General features: G+C 35.5%; 1 protein-coding gene across 10 annotated transcripts in view; it reads left to right on the forward strand.

Annotated features, from left to right (window-relative positions):
• Positions 1 to 17,192, forward strand: part of DGKB (diacylglycerol kinase beta) — a 381,223-nt gene that overhangs the window by 106,100 nt on the left and 257,931 nt on the right. For 7 of the 10 annotated variants that reach the window (XM_010399089.4, XM_039549085.1, XM_039549084.1 and 4 more), the window contains 2 exons: positions 3,630 to 3,706; positions 8,498 to 8,518. The exons of 1 other annotated variant lie outside the window; for it this stretch is intronic. In XM_010399089.4, the coding sequence (XP_010397391.1) occupies positions 3,630 to 3,706; positions 8,498 to 8,518 (98 nt within the window). The remainder of the gene's footprint in view (positions 1 to 3,629; positions 3,707 to 8,497; positions 8,519 to 17,192) is intronic. 2 more of the 10 variants (XM_039549087.1, XM_039549090.1) reach the window with 1 other exon arrangement.

The following is a 17,192-nucleotide window of genomic DNA, read 5'->3' on the forward strand; positions in this document are numbered from 1 at the left end:
TATTTATTCTGCCCCAAACTCACTGTCAAGCCATCACGGGTAGGAAACAACATCTCACCTCATCCAAGGCAAACTCTGAATCCTGGGCCACGGTTTCCCTTTTTTTCCTTCCAGCCTCTTGACTAAATGTAAATTGCAACAGAAGATGGGTTGAACAGTAAGAGTTGAAATCAGTTCAGGCAGGGGACAGAATTGAAGCTCTTCTGTATTTTGGCTGGGCACCCAAAACTCTGCCCTAGTGGGTAATAAAAATAGCAAAATTGTGAAAACAAAGAAAACAGAGATTTTTCATGAAACAACATTGTATTTCAAGCTACATTAAATTTGTACTGTGCCAGCTATAAATTTGCAGATAACATGGGATTTAAGCACTGCCATGACAGGCTATATACTATATATATATATACACACATATTTGGAAACTATCTCTCTTGAGGAGAGCTTGGAATGCAGAGACTTAGACAAAGAAGGGATTTGTCCTTGATTTTAAAAATTAAGTAATCCAACAGAGTTTAAAATGATGTTTGTGTTTTAACATGAGTGGTACTTATGAATTTACTGAAATTGCTCCAAAGTGCTAAGCTGCTAAGGCATGCAGAACATCTGTACTTTTAGGAAACAGTGGGAATACAGAATCTGTTCTGATGTTTGTGTTTACACCAGCATTTTACAGTGATTATGTAGATGATTTGGATCAGACAAAACTGTACCATTGTTTTTACTTCCTATTTAGAAAGCTTAGGAAAAAAAATCTTAGGAAAAATTTCTAGTTACTTCTAGAAATTTCTAGTTATTTCTAGTTACTTCTAGTATATATTTTATGCATTTTTTTGCCTATTTTTTGATGGAAAGCATGTACTTGACTATTTTTTAAGTAGAGTTGATAACATTTTATTGGAGTTTCTAGTCCATAGGGCTTTCTAAGACAGTTTTTTTTGGTTGGTGTTTGGTTTTTTGGTTTTTTTTTATGTGATTCCTGAATAAGAGTGGAAAATAATCCTATTCTTCAAATAGTTGACATACCTTTATGTCAACTTATTAAAGATGGAACATGTTCCCAATATTTGCCTACTTGAGGCTGAGGAAGAAGAATTAATTTTTTCTGAGGGTTGTCAGCACTGTTAAAGAGTATGCAGGCAGAAGATTGTGTGTTGCCATTCTGCTTAAAATATCGATATGTCATTTTGAGAACTCTGAAAGATCTCTATTTTAGCTTGGATACTGTCACATGAACTGGAAAAATGATTGAATGACTGTGAACAAAAGATTGTAAAAAATGATTCTGCCTTGGCTGTAGTACTCGAAAGAATTACAGCTACTGACTTGAATGTGGAAATATTTTGAAAAGTTTTGCTGGACAACTAAAGCAGAATTTACATCTAGAGACCTTTTTTTCTTGACAGTTACTTCAAACACGAAACTATCTGTGCTTTTTGGATGTGACTGTTTTAAGCTCATGCATGAAAAAGGTGAAAAGTGTTGTTGCTGCTATAGAGCATATTTTCTATCTTGATACTTGACTAAGGAAAGTATGAAAAAATGGAAAGCAACAATTTAATTTATTTTCAATAAGTAACATGACATAGGTTTTGGTTTTAATTACAGTTGCGTAGGCATAATACTGATTTAAAGATGAGTAGACTATCTGGCAAAATATGAAATGAAAGCATGGTCATTGCTGAAAGAAAACCTCAAGACGTTGTTTTAAACCCTCTAGAAAGCAGTCCATTTCTATTTTATTTATGTATTTTTTAATTTGGATAATAAAAGAGGTGTGAGGAGACCTTGCTGTCTTTCCTCTAAAGTTCAGAAAAATCCTTTTTTAGGATAAGGTTCAATCACCTCTGCCATAACACCTGCTCATCTCACACTGCCGCTTTTGTAGTTATTGACATCGTTATCATAAGATGCAATGATTTTTATATACAACCATGTATATCAATACTGAAAAGTATATTAAAATTATAGAAGCCAAATAAAAAATGAATTTTTGTCAGTCATCAATTTGTGTGCTTGTCCTGGTCAGTAAGTGTCTAACCCACCAGCTTCTAATCACAGCTGATAATAAAATTTGTTGCTGAACATAGTTGTTTATTTATTACTTATATTGTTTTTGTTTACATAAAGTTGTGATTTTTGTTCTATTTCAAATGACAGAACAATAAGATTATAGATGATTTTATGAAATAAATATTTGCTTTGACTGCCCATGAGACCTGCTAAACTCCATTGCTTACAGTTGGCAGTAAAACTGAAATATACCCAATTAGTGAAAATAAACAATTTTATTGAGGCCACACATAGTCCCAGGTGTTTTTATTTAAGAAAATTTGATAAATGAAAAACACTGGGAAAAGCCATTCTTTTTACTGTATAAACTGTATATGAGAGTGGGAGGGAAACAACTCCTCCATCATCTCTTAAAACTGAATTTTAGTGTTGTATCCTGTTTATAAGTGCTATGAGCTGTTACAGAACTGTTATGTAACTATTGTTCAAATCCTTGGCTGCTACATTTTCTCCTTTCAGGTCACATAATTTGATAAATGTACTTTTTAGAGTCAGGTTTAAGATGATGGTTTTCTTTAAAGTCTAATAACTATTACAATGCCATATTTTGTTTATTTAATTAGTAAAAGCCATATTAGGTCCTAAGGTTTCTAATATTACATGCCTAAATAATTGCTTTAGATAGTCTTGTTCTTGGTTCATTCTTTGCTTCTCTACTTTCCTTCCAGGTTTTGTTGTAGAAATAAAAGTGCAGATGCAAAGTTCACCTATTCTCTTATTCATTGAATTGGAACTCATTACTAATTCATAGTGTTGTGGCCATTATGCAGATTTGACCATTATACACTGAACTACTGCATTTTTAAGAAAAAAACTGAGTTATTTTTATTGTATTGCTGAGTTATTTAATGTGGAAAAGATGGTTGTGTGCATGATGAATTCTAAGTGAATATGAGTTCAAGGGTTTTATTTAATGGCTACTTACTGGAATAATTGCTTTGTTATTCTGCCCATAGTTAAATTGGAAAAATTATATCTACGTGATTCTGACCTGCAGGGATTTGCACAATTCGGTTAGACAAAAGTTACTGAAGCTGACAGTTTTTAGAATACCTGAGAGCTCTGCAAAAATTGAGGTTTTGAGAGCAACATTTGTTTTCTGTGATGTGAGCACTGAAGAGTTTTTTCTGCAAGGTTCCCATTTATCTTGATATTGTCCAGCTCCTCTACTCACTGGCAGCTCTGCCAAAGGAGATTTTGTTGTGCTAGTGGAAATGACCATGTTTTGTGGTTGACTCAAGGACAAGAGAAGTGAGTTAAAATAGTCCTGCAAAAAACTCCTTCAGAAATATGCTATTTAATAGTTAAGGATTAGATCAAAGAGTGTTCATTTCTGAGCATTTTGTGTTTACTGGCTGGTTTTTACAGTACTCATGAAGAGGGTAGAGTATGTTCTCATTTTCTTTGTGCCCACAGCTCTCATACAGCTACAGAAAATTACTGACGTGTATTGCGAAAAGCTATTAGCAGTTTTGATTGTTTTTTCTTTAATTACTGTTCATGTTATGTAAATCAGTGTTCTGTATTTTCATTTTCTCTCTCTCTATTTTTTTACTCAGATTCCACCAAGAAAATTAAGGATGTCTTAGAAGAATTCCATGGCAGTGGTGTGTTAGCAAAATATAATCCTGAAGGGGTAATTTTTCTTGTTTCTTAATGATCAGAAATGAGGGGGACAATTGGCAAATTCTGTAGCCATTCTAAGCATTTGAAATAGAAGATTAATTATAAATCAGGTGTTTGGGGTATTTGAAATTGTTTGAGAAGTAAAAAAACCAGGATGCTATATGATCTGGAATATCCCTATAGTCTGTTGGGGTCAGCTATTCCAGCTGTGCCCCTTCCCAAATTCTTATGTACCTTGAGCTGCCTTGCTGGTGGGCTGGGGTGAGAAAAGACGTTGACTCTTTGTAAATACCTGAAACATCCCTCTGTTATCAACACTGTTTCCAGCACAAATCCAAAACGAAGCTTCATACAAGCTACTGTGAAGGAAATTAACTCTATCCTAGCCAAAATCAGTGCACAGACTTCCCCCCCACCGCCCCTGCAAAAAATAAAAAACAACCCCCCAAAACACCTCCACAACCCTTTGAATAAGATTAATATGGTTTTCAAGTCTCTTAAGATTGGAAATGTCAAGCATAATTTCAAAAGTTATAAAAGTAACATCCATTAAGATTTCTTTTTAAATTCTGTTTCTCTTGTGTTGTTTCTAGTAGTGGGATTTTCTGATGTTATGAAACAAAGAATTCAGCTGAAAAAAAAGCTGTGTGTGCACACTGTCACTACAGATTCACCACTAGACAAAGTATTCTGGTGTGGCTGGTAGAAAAAGCCAGATTGTTTTCTTTTCTTATCCTCAATTGAAATTTGCATTCACTTAGCACATCCTAATAGTGTGATTCAGAATGTAGCTAAATAAAAACCTGTTTCAGTAATGTTTCTAATAGTAATATTTCTGACTGTGCTCACATTTTGTGAAATTCAGGATAGAAAAATGTGCTAACCATTATGAAAATTACTTGACCTTACATTTCAGGATGTAAAGTACAAAAATTATTGACAACTTATTGGCAATAATACAATTACTTGCAACTAATGAGTTAATTTAATAGATATTGAAAAATTGTTTGATGCTTTGAACTTGGCAAAGCATAATGTGGGTCATTTTAGTTTATGAGAAAAAATTTTTGTAATTCAGTAAAATAGTGTAAGCTGATCCTTAGATTATCATAAATGATCATCTTAAATTTCCAGGTTTCTAGTTAAATACATTTGTAGAATATAAATGGATGGGAATACTGTGATCATCTACTTTATCCCCCAGTGTAACATAGGGAGACCTAGGCTGTAGGACCATCCTTATCTGCTTTTTTTTTAGAATATAGACATATTTTTGGTTTTGTTCTTTTTGTAGGAAAAATGTGAACTGATAAAATGGTCTTAATCTATACTATGTTTTTTCTTTTAAATTCTTCACATATTTTCAGTTATCATACATGTTATCAACATAACAAAACATGTTCAGTTTTGTGAAATCTACCCTGTTAAAGTAAAAAATAACTGTGCATTTTATGCATATTTAAGTAATATGTTGCCGCATAGGTAACATATTTTCAAATTATCAATTGTCCATAAACGTGATTACTGAAAGTGGTGTGATTAGTCTCTTTTAACAAAGTAATTTTTCCAGTTTGGGGCTACATGGAAGCTGAGTCATGGCAAGATGGGTACCCAGGAAAACTGTTCTGACTGAAGCCAGGTGAATTGGCAAAATCTGTGCAAAACTGGAATTAATAAACACAACTGGTCTTGAGATGAGTCTGTGACTCTGCACGGTATCTCCCTGTTCTTCTTTTCGCAGCTATTCATTTGCAGAATTCTACCAGTGTATTGAAACGTCCAGGAATTATAGAGAAGCAGAATACCCAGGGCAGGGAGCAGGACAGGAGGAGGGTAGGGGAGGAAGGAATTCAAGACAGACACCCTGTGAGGACTTCAATGTCTTCAGCAGGAATCAAGCTATTCACTACTCCTGGGTCAATACTGGACCTAGGCTGACCCTGACAGCTTTTGTACTTTGCTGCTCAGCACTTAGACTTCAGAGAGTGCAACATAAAGAAAACCTGGCTAGAAACAAATCTGCTTTGGATCTGTTAAGATTTGTTAGCTCAAGGTTCGTGCCACAAGCTGCAGAACTGGAAGCAAAGTGGCTCAAATTTCCTCTGCCACTGAGTGAATATTCTGTTCTGACAAGCGAACTGCCTTTGCACAGGTGTGTCCATATTTCTGGCATGCATTCAGCCTGCTGTGTGGATAAACTCTTTACAGAATGATTTGCAAGTTGATTTTATGTGGTTGGATGAGGACTCTGTGGATTGGGTGTAAGTAATTAATTATTATCTGTAAATGAGATGACAAAAATTAACTGATCCAGCTGGCATCAATCTTAGTGCAGCTATTTATTTCCATATATTCTGGACAGCACTGCTGTTTTGTTGTTGTGTTTTGTAGAGGATACCATCATATTTCCATTTTACCTCTCTCTTCCCTAGATCATTATCTTATAAATACTCCCAATTTTTTTTTAAAGTACCAAAAGATTATGCCAGTTTTTTAGCAGTAAACATGCGACATAGAGCTATGGCAAATTTAGAAGAGCGATATATTTATTTAAATATTTACTTATATATTTAAAGGGTTCAGGAATTTATTCTGCTCCATTGGTTTTACAGAGAAGTTTTTTATCACAAGCTGATCTAATGGAATGCAAATAGCAAAAGAAAAGCCATTGGTACTCAAAACTTGCAACCTGAAATAATCTGGTTTGTTTTTATATTATTTTATATCTTGTTCAGTGAGTGGATTTTGGGTTTAGCAGAAATGGTGTATCTACTTATCAGAAAGTTATCTACTATAGGGAGTTTATTTATGGAGCTTTTACCTTCTGATTTCAATCTAAGGGAGATGCCTAAAATTTCACAAATGCTACTGAACACCTGCCCTTTCACCTTCTTCTCTAAGTCAGTATCAAAGAGGTAATTAAGAATGGATTTTATACATGGTATAAGACACATAGGTAGGCTAAGACCAGCCTCTAGGAAAGCTGTGATCGATAAATATTCTTTTCATCATTTGAGATCTATTTATATTAATTAATTTCAATCATTTCACTTTGAGGGGAGCGTTGAATAGGTTGGCAAGACTTAGGAAAGCAGATAGAGCTACAGACAGTGTTGAAATGGGCAGTTGTGTTGCCCATTACAAGCATTGTGTGCTTGTGGTCCTAGTGTTGTCATCCTTTCTGAGTGCATCCTAATTTTTTGTTTACCAAGAAGTCCACTGGCTTTCTTGGCCACCTGGGCACATGCTGGACCATGTTTAACTGGATGTCAACCAGCACCCCCAGCTCCTTTTCTGCTGGGCAGCTTTCCAGACACTTTTCTGCCAGCCCGTGGAGCTGCCTTGGCTCATTGTGACCCAAATGCAGGACCCAGCACTTGGCCTTGTTGAACCTCATAACATCGACCTCAGTCTGTTGATCCAGCCTGTCCAGATCCCTGTGCAGAGCCTTCCTACCCTCAAGTAGGAAATCAAAGCTCTTGCCCAACAGGGCATCATCTTCAGACTGACTAAGGTGCAATTCATACTGATGCCTTGAGAGGCCAACTAAAAACAGAGACTAGACAGGAGTAAGGGAATAAAAGCAGGTATTTATTTGAAAGGCCTTCAAAGGTACACCCTGGGGAGCCACAGGCTACTGCCAAGATAGACCCCAAGATGGACGACACTTCACACTTTTATAGGTTTGGTTCATTTGCATATCAGGGTTAATTCTCCAATTAAAGCTTCAGTTTAATGATGTAATTCCCCTCAGCTTGCCCCCCTTTAGAGGCTTTTTGGTTTGTACTTCTTGGGCCTAGGACAGTCTGAGTGTCCTTGGAGAGCAGGACTGGAGAGGCTTTGTTATGTCTACCTAGCACGAGAGAGCAGAAGTTAACAGGCTACCAGAAACTTCAGTTACACACTAGGCAGTACAGGATTTGAAAAATATGAAAGTTAAAACCTAAGGCATCAATACCTTTGCCCAGATCCTTGATAAAGGTATTATCCAGGACTTGGTAAGTCCTGGGAAACACCACTTGTGACTGGCTACCAACTGGTTATAACTCCACTGACTACCACTCCCTAGGTCTGACTACCTGGCCAGTTTATTACCCAGCAAAGGGTACACCTGTCCAAGCCATGAGCAGACAGTTTCTCAAGGAGAATGCAGTGTCAAAGGCTGTACTGAAGAACTTAGAGGTCTTTTCCAACCTTAATGATAAAGATTCTACAGAAGTCTAGGTAGACAATATCCACAGCCTTTCCCTCATCTACTAAGCAGATCACCATGTCATAGAAGGAGTTTAGGTGTCAAGGACCAGTGAGTCAAGCAAGATCTGCCTTTCTGAAGCTCTGGCTGGCCTGGCCTGATCCCCTGGTGCTCCTGTATGTGCCATGTGATGGCACTGAGGATCATCTGCTCCGTGACCTTCCCACTTGGAGTTTAGAATTATTCAGTTCAGATCATTTGTTTAATTTATGACTCTTCTTGGTAACAATTAATTTTTATGCTTTTTAAAAGTACACAGGGTTGAAAGACTAATATTATATTTATTTTTCTTTCTTGGTTATCTGTCATTGCATGTTTAGAAATAAATTGCTTACGCTGTCTAATCAAGACTAGAATGCTGACTTAGAACCATTTTCTTGACTTATGTGCTAATGCAAGAAAATGGGATATTCTATTGAATGTCTTAAACCTGCTCATCTAAATCACTAACCTTTCACTAAAAATATTTTTATTATAAAAAACAGAGCTTGAGTGTTATGACACTGCACTAATGTATGTATGTTCTCTCTTTCCTTGCATGTGTTACAGAAACAAGATATACTTAATCAAGTAAGTAATGCTGATTTGATTTTGTCTTTCTTTTTGCGTAGGTGCAGTATCTTTTATTTTGTAGGCTTCCACTGAGATGTATTTATTAATAAATACTGCATGTGGCTATTCTTTCAGATAACAGAGTAATATTTAAATCTGAAAGCAGAGTGCACTCCTTTTCTGGTGGCAGAATTTTTCATTAGGTGAACTTCATTTTTTTCATTCACAGTACATAATTTTACTAACATTAATTGAGTTGAATATGAGAAACAAATTAAGAGCAAGTAAATTACTTGTTCCATACTTTTCACAGAAATTTCACTTTACTGTGAGATCTCGTAATGATCTGTATTATTCTGAAATGGCAAGAACATGTCTCAGGAAAAAATATTAAATACCAATTTCTATAACCATATAATACCATTCATATGGAGCAGGCTTAAAATTGCAGATTTAATAATTTGAATAAGGTTTATAGTGTGCTTTAAGCAATTGTGACTTTACAGCAATTGCAAGAGAAATGGTTAAAATGCTGAACATCATCTACTACTCAGGAGAAGCTACTCCTTAGAAACTTCAGTAGCCTAAATCCAGGTATAAAAGTAAAATGGGAAAAAAAAAAAAAAACCTAGGGAAGAAGGACTAATCAAATGGACTAGTTTTTTAAGTGACCTAGTTATTCTTTCTTCATAGCACAAAGGTGTTAAAAAGCTCTGGCTCTGCTGTTCAGGGAAGAGGCAGCCAGAGCATGCGAGCAATGAGAAAGTCAAGAGAGTGAAAGCATTAGTTTTATAGGAACCCCTCAATTTCTGGGGTCAGAGGCCAGTTGAGCTTTTGGAGATGTAAGATCAGAACTGCCCAATCATAAAAGGACTTATCTATTTTTTTTTTTATAAGCTAACAGAGTGACTGCAGAGGGTCCTGAAAGAGGTTTCAACATTAAAACAGTGTCTGTGACCAGTCTTGAGCATAATCTCATCAGTATTTAGCTAATTACTTTGTCAAATGAGTAGATGAATACTAATAGAATCAACAAACTAAACGAAATTTGGGAGTTAATATCACATGGGAAAAGCTGGATGATGTTATGGACTATAGTAAATGGAATGAAATGCACGTGTGCAGGCTACAGTGTAGCATACCCTGGTACAACTGGCATTGTCAGATAAATTAACGTGTATGTAGTTGAACAAAGGTGAATGCAGAGTATCACTGTGGTTTGGACATGAAGAGGAGAAGGATGTTACTGGGACGTTGTAATAGTGTTCCTGTGGCCATGGCAGTCTGAAAAGAAGATAAAACTTGTAAGAAGAGGTAGTGTCTTAGGCCTGCTGACATAAGTGGAAAAGTAGTTAAAATTTCAAGCACACAGGAATATAGTTTGAAAGCATATTTTGTGTTCTTTCCCTCAGCTATGTTCTTTAATGTGACAGAAGATATTAAATTACTGTAAAAACCTTGCCTTATTATAATATATTAAGTGAAGTATTTCTACTGCAGATAGGAAGATTTAATTTTCTTTAAAAAAGGTACTGCAGAAGCCACGTCTTTCTACTTTTGTCCAAATGATGGGATGAAGTGAACTCAAATTGGAACTAATTTACAGAAGGTTAGTAGGATGTGCAGAATTATAGCATATATAATGTAGGAGAAGCCTGTCCTTCACATGTAAGAAGCTTAAGTTGTATCTTTATAGCTACAAAAGAAAAGAATGTAGCATCTTGTGTGTATCACCATCAGTAAACTCTAGGTTTCAGACACTGAGTACTCTGTGTTTCTGGCTCCGTGGGCAAAATTTCTAGGGAAAGGTTTCTGGATACCTAGAGAGTTGGGAAGCCTGCCAGGAAGAGATGTTGGCAGTCTGGCTGTGAGCCTGCTTTCTGTGGAGTGTGTTGAGGGCATTGAGGTGTAAAATACTTCAGATAGTCAATTTCTGCTGCAAAACTGTTCGGGTTTGAACATTTTTTATGACCTTTGCTGGTCTTTCTCCTTTTCTCAGTCTGTGCTACCAGTGCTAATCTCCCTCTTTGATATCCTCCTTTCCTTTTGATACACTTCTCTTCCTTAAGAACTTATTTTTATCCTTTTTTTCCTTTACATTTTTGTGTTGCACAGTACCTTATGCTTTAACTTTATGAACCTATTACCACTTTCATCTACATGTCACATGTTAAAAAAGACAATTTGAAGAGCTTTAGACAGACTCTTTGATTATGGTTAGGGGGTGTCATTTGTTTTCATTATGAAGAACAATATATTATGTTTCGTGTTGGTTTTTTATCATGATAGCTTCAGCTATGCTTGATTCACGTGCATGGTGGCATCTAGATAATATTTATGAAACTGCATAGAAAAACAAAATATAAGTAAAATACTTTAAATCATAGTTTATTGCAAGAATTAATCAACAAATGGAAATGTCTTGAAGTTTTCTTGTGCAATACAGGTATTGATATATATGAATGTATACATGTGTAATTGAACAGATGCCACTGCTCATATCCTTTTAATTCTTTCTAAGCTGTACTTTTAAATACTGGTGAGGAGAAACTCAAACTTAGGTCAATTAGTATAGTTCCACTTTTACTAAAATCTGTACATTTACTTAGTATAAAGTGGATGTAACTTGTTGACAAATGGAATGGGACATTTTAAATGTTTTTCTATCAGTGTGATTAATCCAAGTGAAAGTTCCAGCTGGGCTCAGGTTTGGTTAAATCTCAGCAAACCATTCATTAGTGAAGTGAAAGTTTATTAATTTGTATTCTTCAAAACTTTAAAGAGGGAGGGATTAACAATAACCGGTAACATGACATTGTCACATATTACTTTTCTTACTAAAAGTGTTATAGCAAATATTTTTAATAAATGTAGATGAAATAACCTCCACAAAAATTTGTAATGCACAGATAGGGTCAATACAGGTAAAATGTGAGAATACCATTGCCGTAGAACATGTATAGAGAAGTGATTTTTCCTACTTTTAGCCACATTATGAAGATGCCAATGCAGACATGTTTTTCTGTGAGTAGGTCTTTACACAATCTTCACAAGCAGCTTAATTGTTCGTTTCAACCAGAACTTTTTGTCATAACTGACTTTTTTTCAGGGATTCATTCATTTTGCTATTTTGTTTGGCTTTTGTCTGAACCATGCCACCTACCCCATTTTTCCTGACCAATTCTTCTGGGGAAGAATGCAAGCTATCTACTTTTCACTTTATTTCATATGTAATAATTTCAAGTAGACTCTGAATGATAATCTCCAACAAGATCCTTCTAAAAGTATGTGATTTACCACTCTTCTTAAAAAAAACCCCACCTCTGTATAGTAAATATAGCATATTTAGTGAAAGTTACATATTAAAAACAAGTACGTATGTGTGCAGTACGTACGGATATGCAAACTTATGCACACATAGAATTATGTACTAAAGAAAACCTGCTGATAAAAGTGGTTTGGTTTTTATTACCTGCATGTAAGATTGGGATGAGACGGCAGTAGCTGGTGAATACATTCCAGACTTATTTTGGTAATTAGCATCAATTTATTTTAATAACATGAGAATGTTATGCTTAAAAATCTAATTATTGCATAAAAATTGAGTTTTTCCCATTTCCATTTTAGATGTTTTGTTGAGCTTACTTCTTTGAAGAGCTGAGGGAAAATTCTGGCAGTAATATATGTCTGTGTATTGGTAATGTCCAAATGTAGTTTGTCCATATGGAGTATTTCATAGGAGCAGCCTGTGAGAGCATGTGGGGTTTTTAAATTTTTTTTTGAACATTCGTTTCAGTAGATAAGAATTTGAATGCTGATATAGCTGAGAAATAGTTTTATTTGGTTACCAGAATTTTCAAAATTAATTACGTAAAAACTGTATTTAATGAAATGCTTCGAGCAGAAAATGCTAAGGATTTTGAATTTAAACCAGATTTTACCTTGATGCACAAAGCCAGTCTTCATGAGGAATTCCAAATTTTATTTTAATTTCTGCCTTACAAACGTGAGAAATACATTTTAAACACCAAAACCTTACACATTCTCATGTGATTCCTGGGTTTTAGCTTGTTAATCCTCTATATATATAGTCTCTCCACTTTTTTTCCACATCTTTTGTCAAAACAACAGCAGGTTTTGAAATGTGATGATCAATAAATCTTCAAGACTTTGACTTTTGTGGGAATGCTTTAGCATTGGTGTTCACAGCTAATCATGTAATTGTCACTAATGCACTCGCATAAGCGTTTGCCCCTGTTGTCATAGCACTATATGTGAATCAAGGCCCTGTAACATCTACTCTTACTTAACAGTTCCTTTTTCACATATTGGGTCAATATAAGTAGTTTAAAAAGAAATAATCAGTTAAAGGAACTTACCCAACCCCAAAAAATAACCTAGAGCAATTACTGTCAGTAGATGAAAGCCGATTATATTTTTTGCACCATTTGGAGATCGGACAACATAATTTAAAAAGTAAATAATTGAAAATTACATTTCAACATAATTTTCTTTCCATTATCTGTGAAATGTTCTTTTTAATAAATCAAAGCCATATGTCGTGGAAGTCTCTTGAAATGAATATTTTCTCTTTTTTTTTTCTTTTCTCTATTACATTCTCTTTTTCAGGATGCTGAAAATAGTGGCTTATGTTGAAATATTTTGTACAAATCTAAAAGAAGAAAAGACCAAAGAGAATGTGGTATTTTAAAAGAATTTATGGGTGGAGATTAACTTCAAACACTAGATCATGTCTTGTTCCCATTTATGTGGCCAGTGTGGTGGGGAGGAATAAAAGAAGTTATTATTCTAGACCTCCCTGCCCTGCTCCATCCACAATGCCAACTCTTTCGTCAAGAGACTATTAATTTTTTGGTGTCTTGTGAGGAGAAAGAAAGTCGAGTGATAAAGCTTCTCTCCCTTCTTTCTACATATCATCCAGAGGAGCTGGTTGTTGCATTTACACCAGCTAGGAAAATACAGGAGACAGTTAGAACTCCTCTATTGCAGTTAGGATAGATCTTGAGTCAAAAAGCTTCCATTTTCTTAATAAATTATTGGTTCTCTTCAAATGTCTTAGTATGGTAGGAGTTAAAATATTATGCAGCATAGTTAAAAAACTTCTATATTAAAAGAGGCATAAATTTCCTTGTATATATCCTATTTTTCACTGAGGAACCATGTTTTCTGTATTCTCAGTATTGGGATATACTGGCTTTTGATGTCTATACCATGTAGAGTTCTGTGTGTTGGCACAGAACATACACAAAATGCATAAATCTTCAAAATATGCATGCATATTTGGATTTTTCTTGATCTTACATATCTGTGTTTACTATCAGTAAAGCAGAAAAGCAAATTATAAAATTGAACAGCTTAACTGTTGCAGGAGAAACAAAGAAGTCAAATACACAGTGTTTGTAGGTGGAGTTCAGCCTCTTCCTCTCTGTTGCTCAAGGTGTTAGAAGCCATTCTGCTGCTTGGGACAGGATCAGATATTTTAAGGCAGCTCTGTAGCCTGTTGTAGCCATAAGCAGGAGATAAAGACCTGTGGTTTTAGCTGAGTGTTGGCCTATATACGTCTGATTCAAAACTAGAAGAAACCTGAAAGTGTCTGCTATTTTTTCAAGCAAAGTCATAACTGCTACTTGAAAACCAGTCCTTCAATTCCTGTTCTTCCTGAGACTGAGACTCACCCTCTATGAAGCAGCACTAAATTAGAGTAATGCACTTATCAGTGAGTGATGGAGAAGAAACAGAACTCTTATCATGGTAATTGGAGATTTTTTAAAGCATGTTAAGCATAGACTGATGCACATTTCTTTATCCTTGGAGTCCCTCATATTCTGCTTATCTGGGATTCAAAAGAAACTGTAGTGTGGGAAGCAAGAGCTTTGCTTTATGCTGTTGGTATAGAGTAGAAAGAGAAGTAAGAGATATGCTTTCTTTAGTGATGTTCATAAGATAAAAAGCATCTTATCACATATCTATGAGGTACATTGGATACACTGCCAAGAAATTCACATATGGTCATGATACTATGGAAAATAGTGCCTGCTTTATTGTCAGGTTTGTAGTATTTTATGCCGTAACAGAAGAAGAAAAATTCCAGACTACTTTTTTGACTATGAATAAAGTGAGATTTTTAGTGCATCTAAAACCCCTAAACTATTTTAATGGTTTTGTTTCTTCACAGTTGTGAATTCTTTAGTCAAAGTAATGTGTCAACCTGGAAAATCTCTTGAAATATGTAGTTTATCCTGAAAACTGTATTTAAACAGTTGCCAGGTCTTTAATTTCTTTGTGACTTCCACTTCTTTAAAGTTAAGATTATTAGTAATTATTTTTTTCTAGTTCAATGATTGCCATTTGTTCAAATGTGTCTTTTTATGTGTGCCTACTGTTCTTTCATACGATTTCGTGTGGTATCTTAAGAAGGATGAACTAGTGCTCAGATTCAGGGTAAAATAGTATCAGCTTATTGTTTGGGTAGGAAGATCATCTATTTCCAAGACCCCTGCTATGGGCAGGGACACCTTCTACTTGACCAGGTTGCTCAGAGGCCTTGAACACTGCAGGGGATGGGGCATCCTCAACTTTTGTGGGCAGCCTGTTCCAGTGCCTCACCATCCTCACTATAAAGAACTTCCTAATATTTGTCCTAAAGCTACGCTTGTTCAGTTTAAAAGCATTAAACCTTGTCCTATCTCTACCTGCCCTTGTAAAAAGTCCCTCACCATCTTTCTCTTTAGCCCCCCTTAGGGACTGAAAGGTGCTATAAGGTCTCCCCAAAGCCTTCTCTGCTCCAGGCTTAACAACTCCAGCTCTCTCAGCGAATCTTCATAGGAGAGGTTTTCTGAGATGTAGAAGAACAACAAAAGGCCGGGCTAAAGAATTTTCTACATAGCTGGCTTTTTAAATGTATGATTATAGAAAAACAGTGAAATATCTCAGAATGCATGGTGAGCTGTTAAACAGTTTGCCAGGAGCTTTTAGCAGCTGGGGAGGAAGGAACTTCAGTGTTCTGAGAATCTACTTTTACATCTTATCTCAGTTTTCCCACTGAGTGCAGAATATTCTTTATAACTCAAAGAAACCTCCTTTTGTCTGCTCCATCACCATTTTCCATAATATGGTGTCAGGCAGCTGTCCAAGTAGGTTGCCTACAGATGGTTGAAATCTCTGAGTTGAAATCTGGGGTCTGTAGCTCAATCTCAGCTTTCTTCCCCACCCAACACATAGTTACCCAGTGATGCATCCTTGATAGCAGAGATGCAAAGGAGACAGGGCTGTAAACAAGTTTGGAGGAAAGACTGATATTTCCACCTGTCTTGCATGGCCCAGATGTTACCTCCACACAAACTCAGTCTATACACAAATGGCATTGCCCTCTCTTTCTTTCCAGAATTTTGTTTTAAGTAAAATAGGTGCTGCATGGTATTATCTTTTGCAGTTGCTGCTTTTTATCCATATAGCTAGTGATGCTTTAGTTTTATATTTTCATATTTTACAAAATGCGTAAGGCATAACAGAGTTCCGTGATAAACTTTTATTGTATTCTGTTATTCTAAAAATAGTATTATGAGGATAATTCTTGGCCTAATTATTTTTGTTTCATCCTGGTTCTTAAAGGGCTATTTGAGTGAAGGAATTTTCTCCAAAATAATGGGAGTTCGCAGAGCAAATCCTAATTTGCTTCCTTGTGAAGTGAAGGATGCCATAAGCCATAACCTTCAGAAAAATTTCCACCACAACACATTGGTTGGGTATGGGTTCTTTAACAAGAACAATTCAGTTGAAACTACAGATCTGGGCAAATCTCTCTATATTTGCTTAGTCGGAAATAAAGACAGATTAGTCTGCTTTGTTTCACTAATGAAAACTGCTTCTTCTGTTTTTAATCATAAAAAAGTGTACAGTGAGTTATTTGCACTGATGGAATTTTTTGTATGTAATCTTTTCATGTCATTTACATTAAAAACCCCACAACTGATAGATTTTTTGGACTAATGCATACATCCCTAAATTTAATTGTAAAATATATGCAGGATGTGAGATGACATGTTATAGTCCCAGAGGCACTGAAGTACCTCACTATAATTGCTGTTCACTGCTTAATTTAGAATTAATATATGGTAGTATGTATAGATGAATATGTATTTTTAGATATGCAATACATATATTTGTTCTGTTTCTTCTAGCATAGGCGTGGATCCTGAATGGGTTATTTGCTCTCTGAGTAAAGATAGCATCCAACTCTGTTATGACAATTTAAAAAAGAGAAGAAATAAAAACTTGTCTCAACTATTTTCTTTAAAATTCACCTAAGCATCTTAAATTTTTCCATGTGTCCAGAAGTACTGCCTTAACAGCGGAAACATTTTGGCCTCTTTTTTCATACATCTCTGTGAGTGCATGTTCAGATCACCTCATTCATAGGAGTTTATCAGTAATTTGTTCAGTCACATTTTACAAATAAATATTTAAAAATTTTGTTGGCATAGGCATACAGAAACCTTCTTTTTTCCCTCAGTGACTCTTCAGCTCTTTCTTGATACTTGGATGCTCTTTTGAGAAAGAGACACAGGTTTGAATTTCCTCAGGCAAATGGGAAATCAGCCAAGGTGACTTCCACAGGCGAGTTGTCTTTACCAGGAGATTTTTTTTCCCCCACAAGAGGGAAAATCTGTTA

Source organism: Corvus cornix, chromosome 2 (genome assembly GCF_000738735.6).
Source record: "Corvus cornix cornix isolate S_Up_H32 chromosome 2, ASM73873v5, whole genome shotgun sequence".
Taxonomy (NCBI): domain Eukaryota; kingdom Metazoa; phylum Chordata; class Aves; order Passeriformes; family Corvidae; genus Corvus; species Corvus cornix.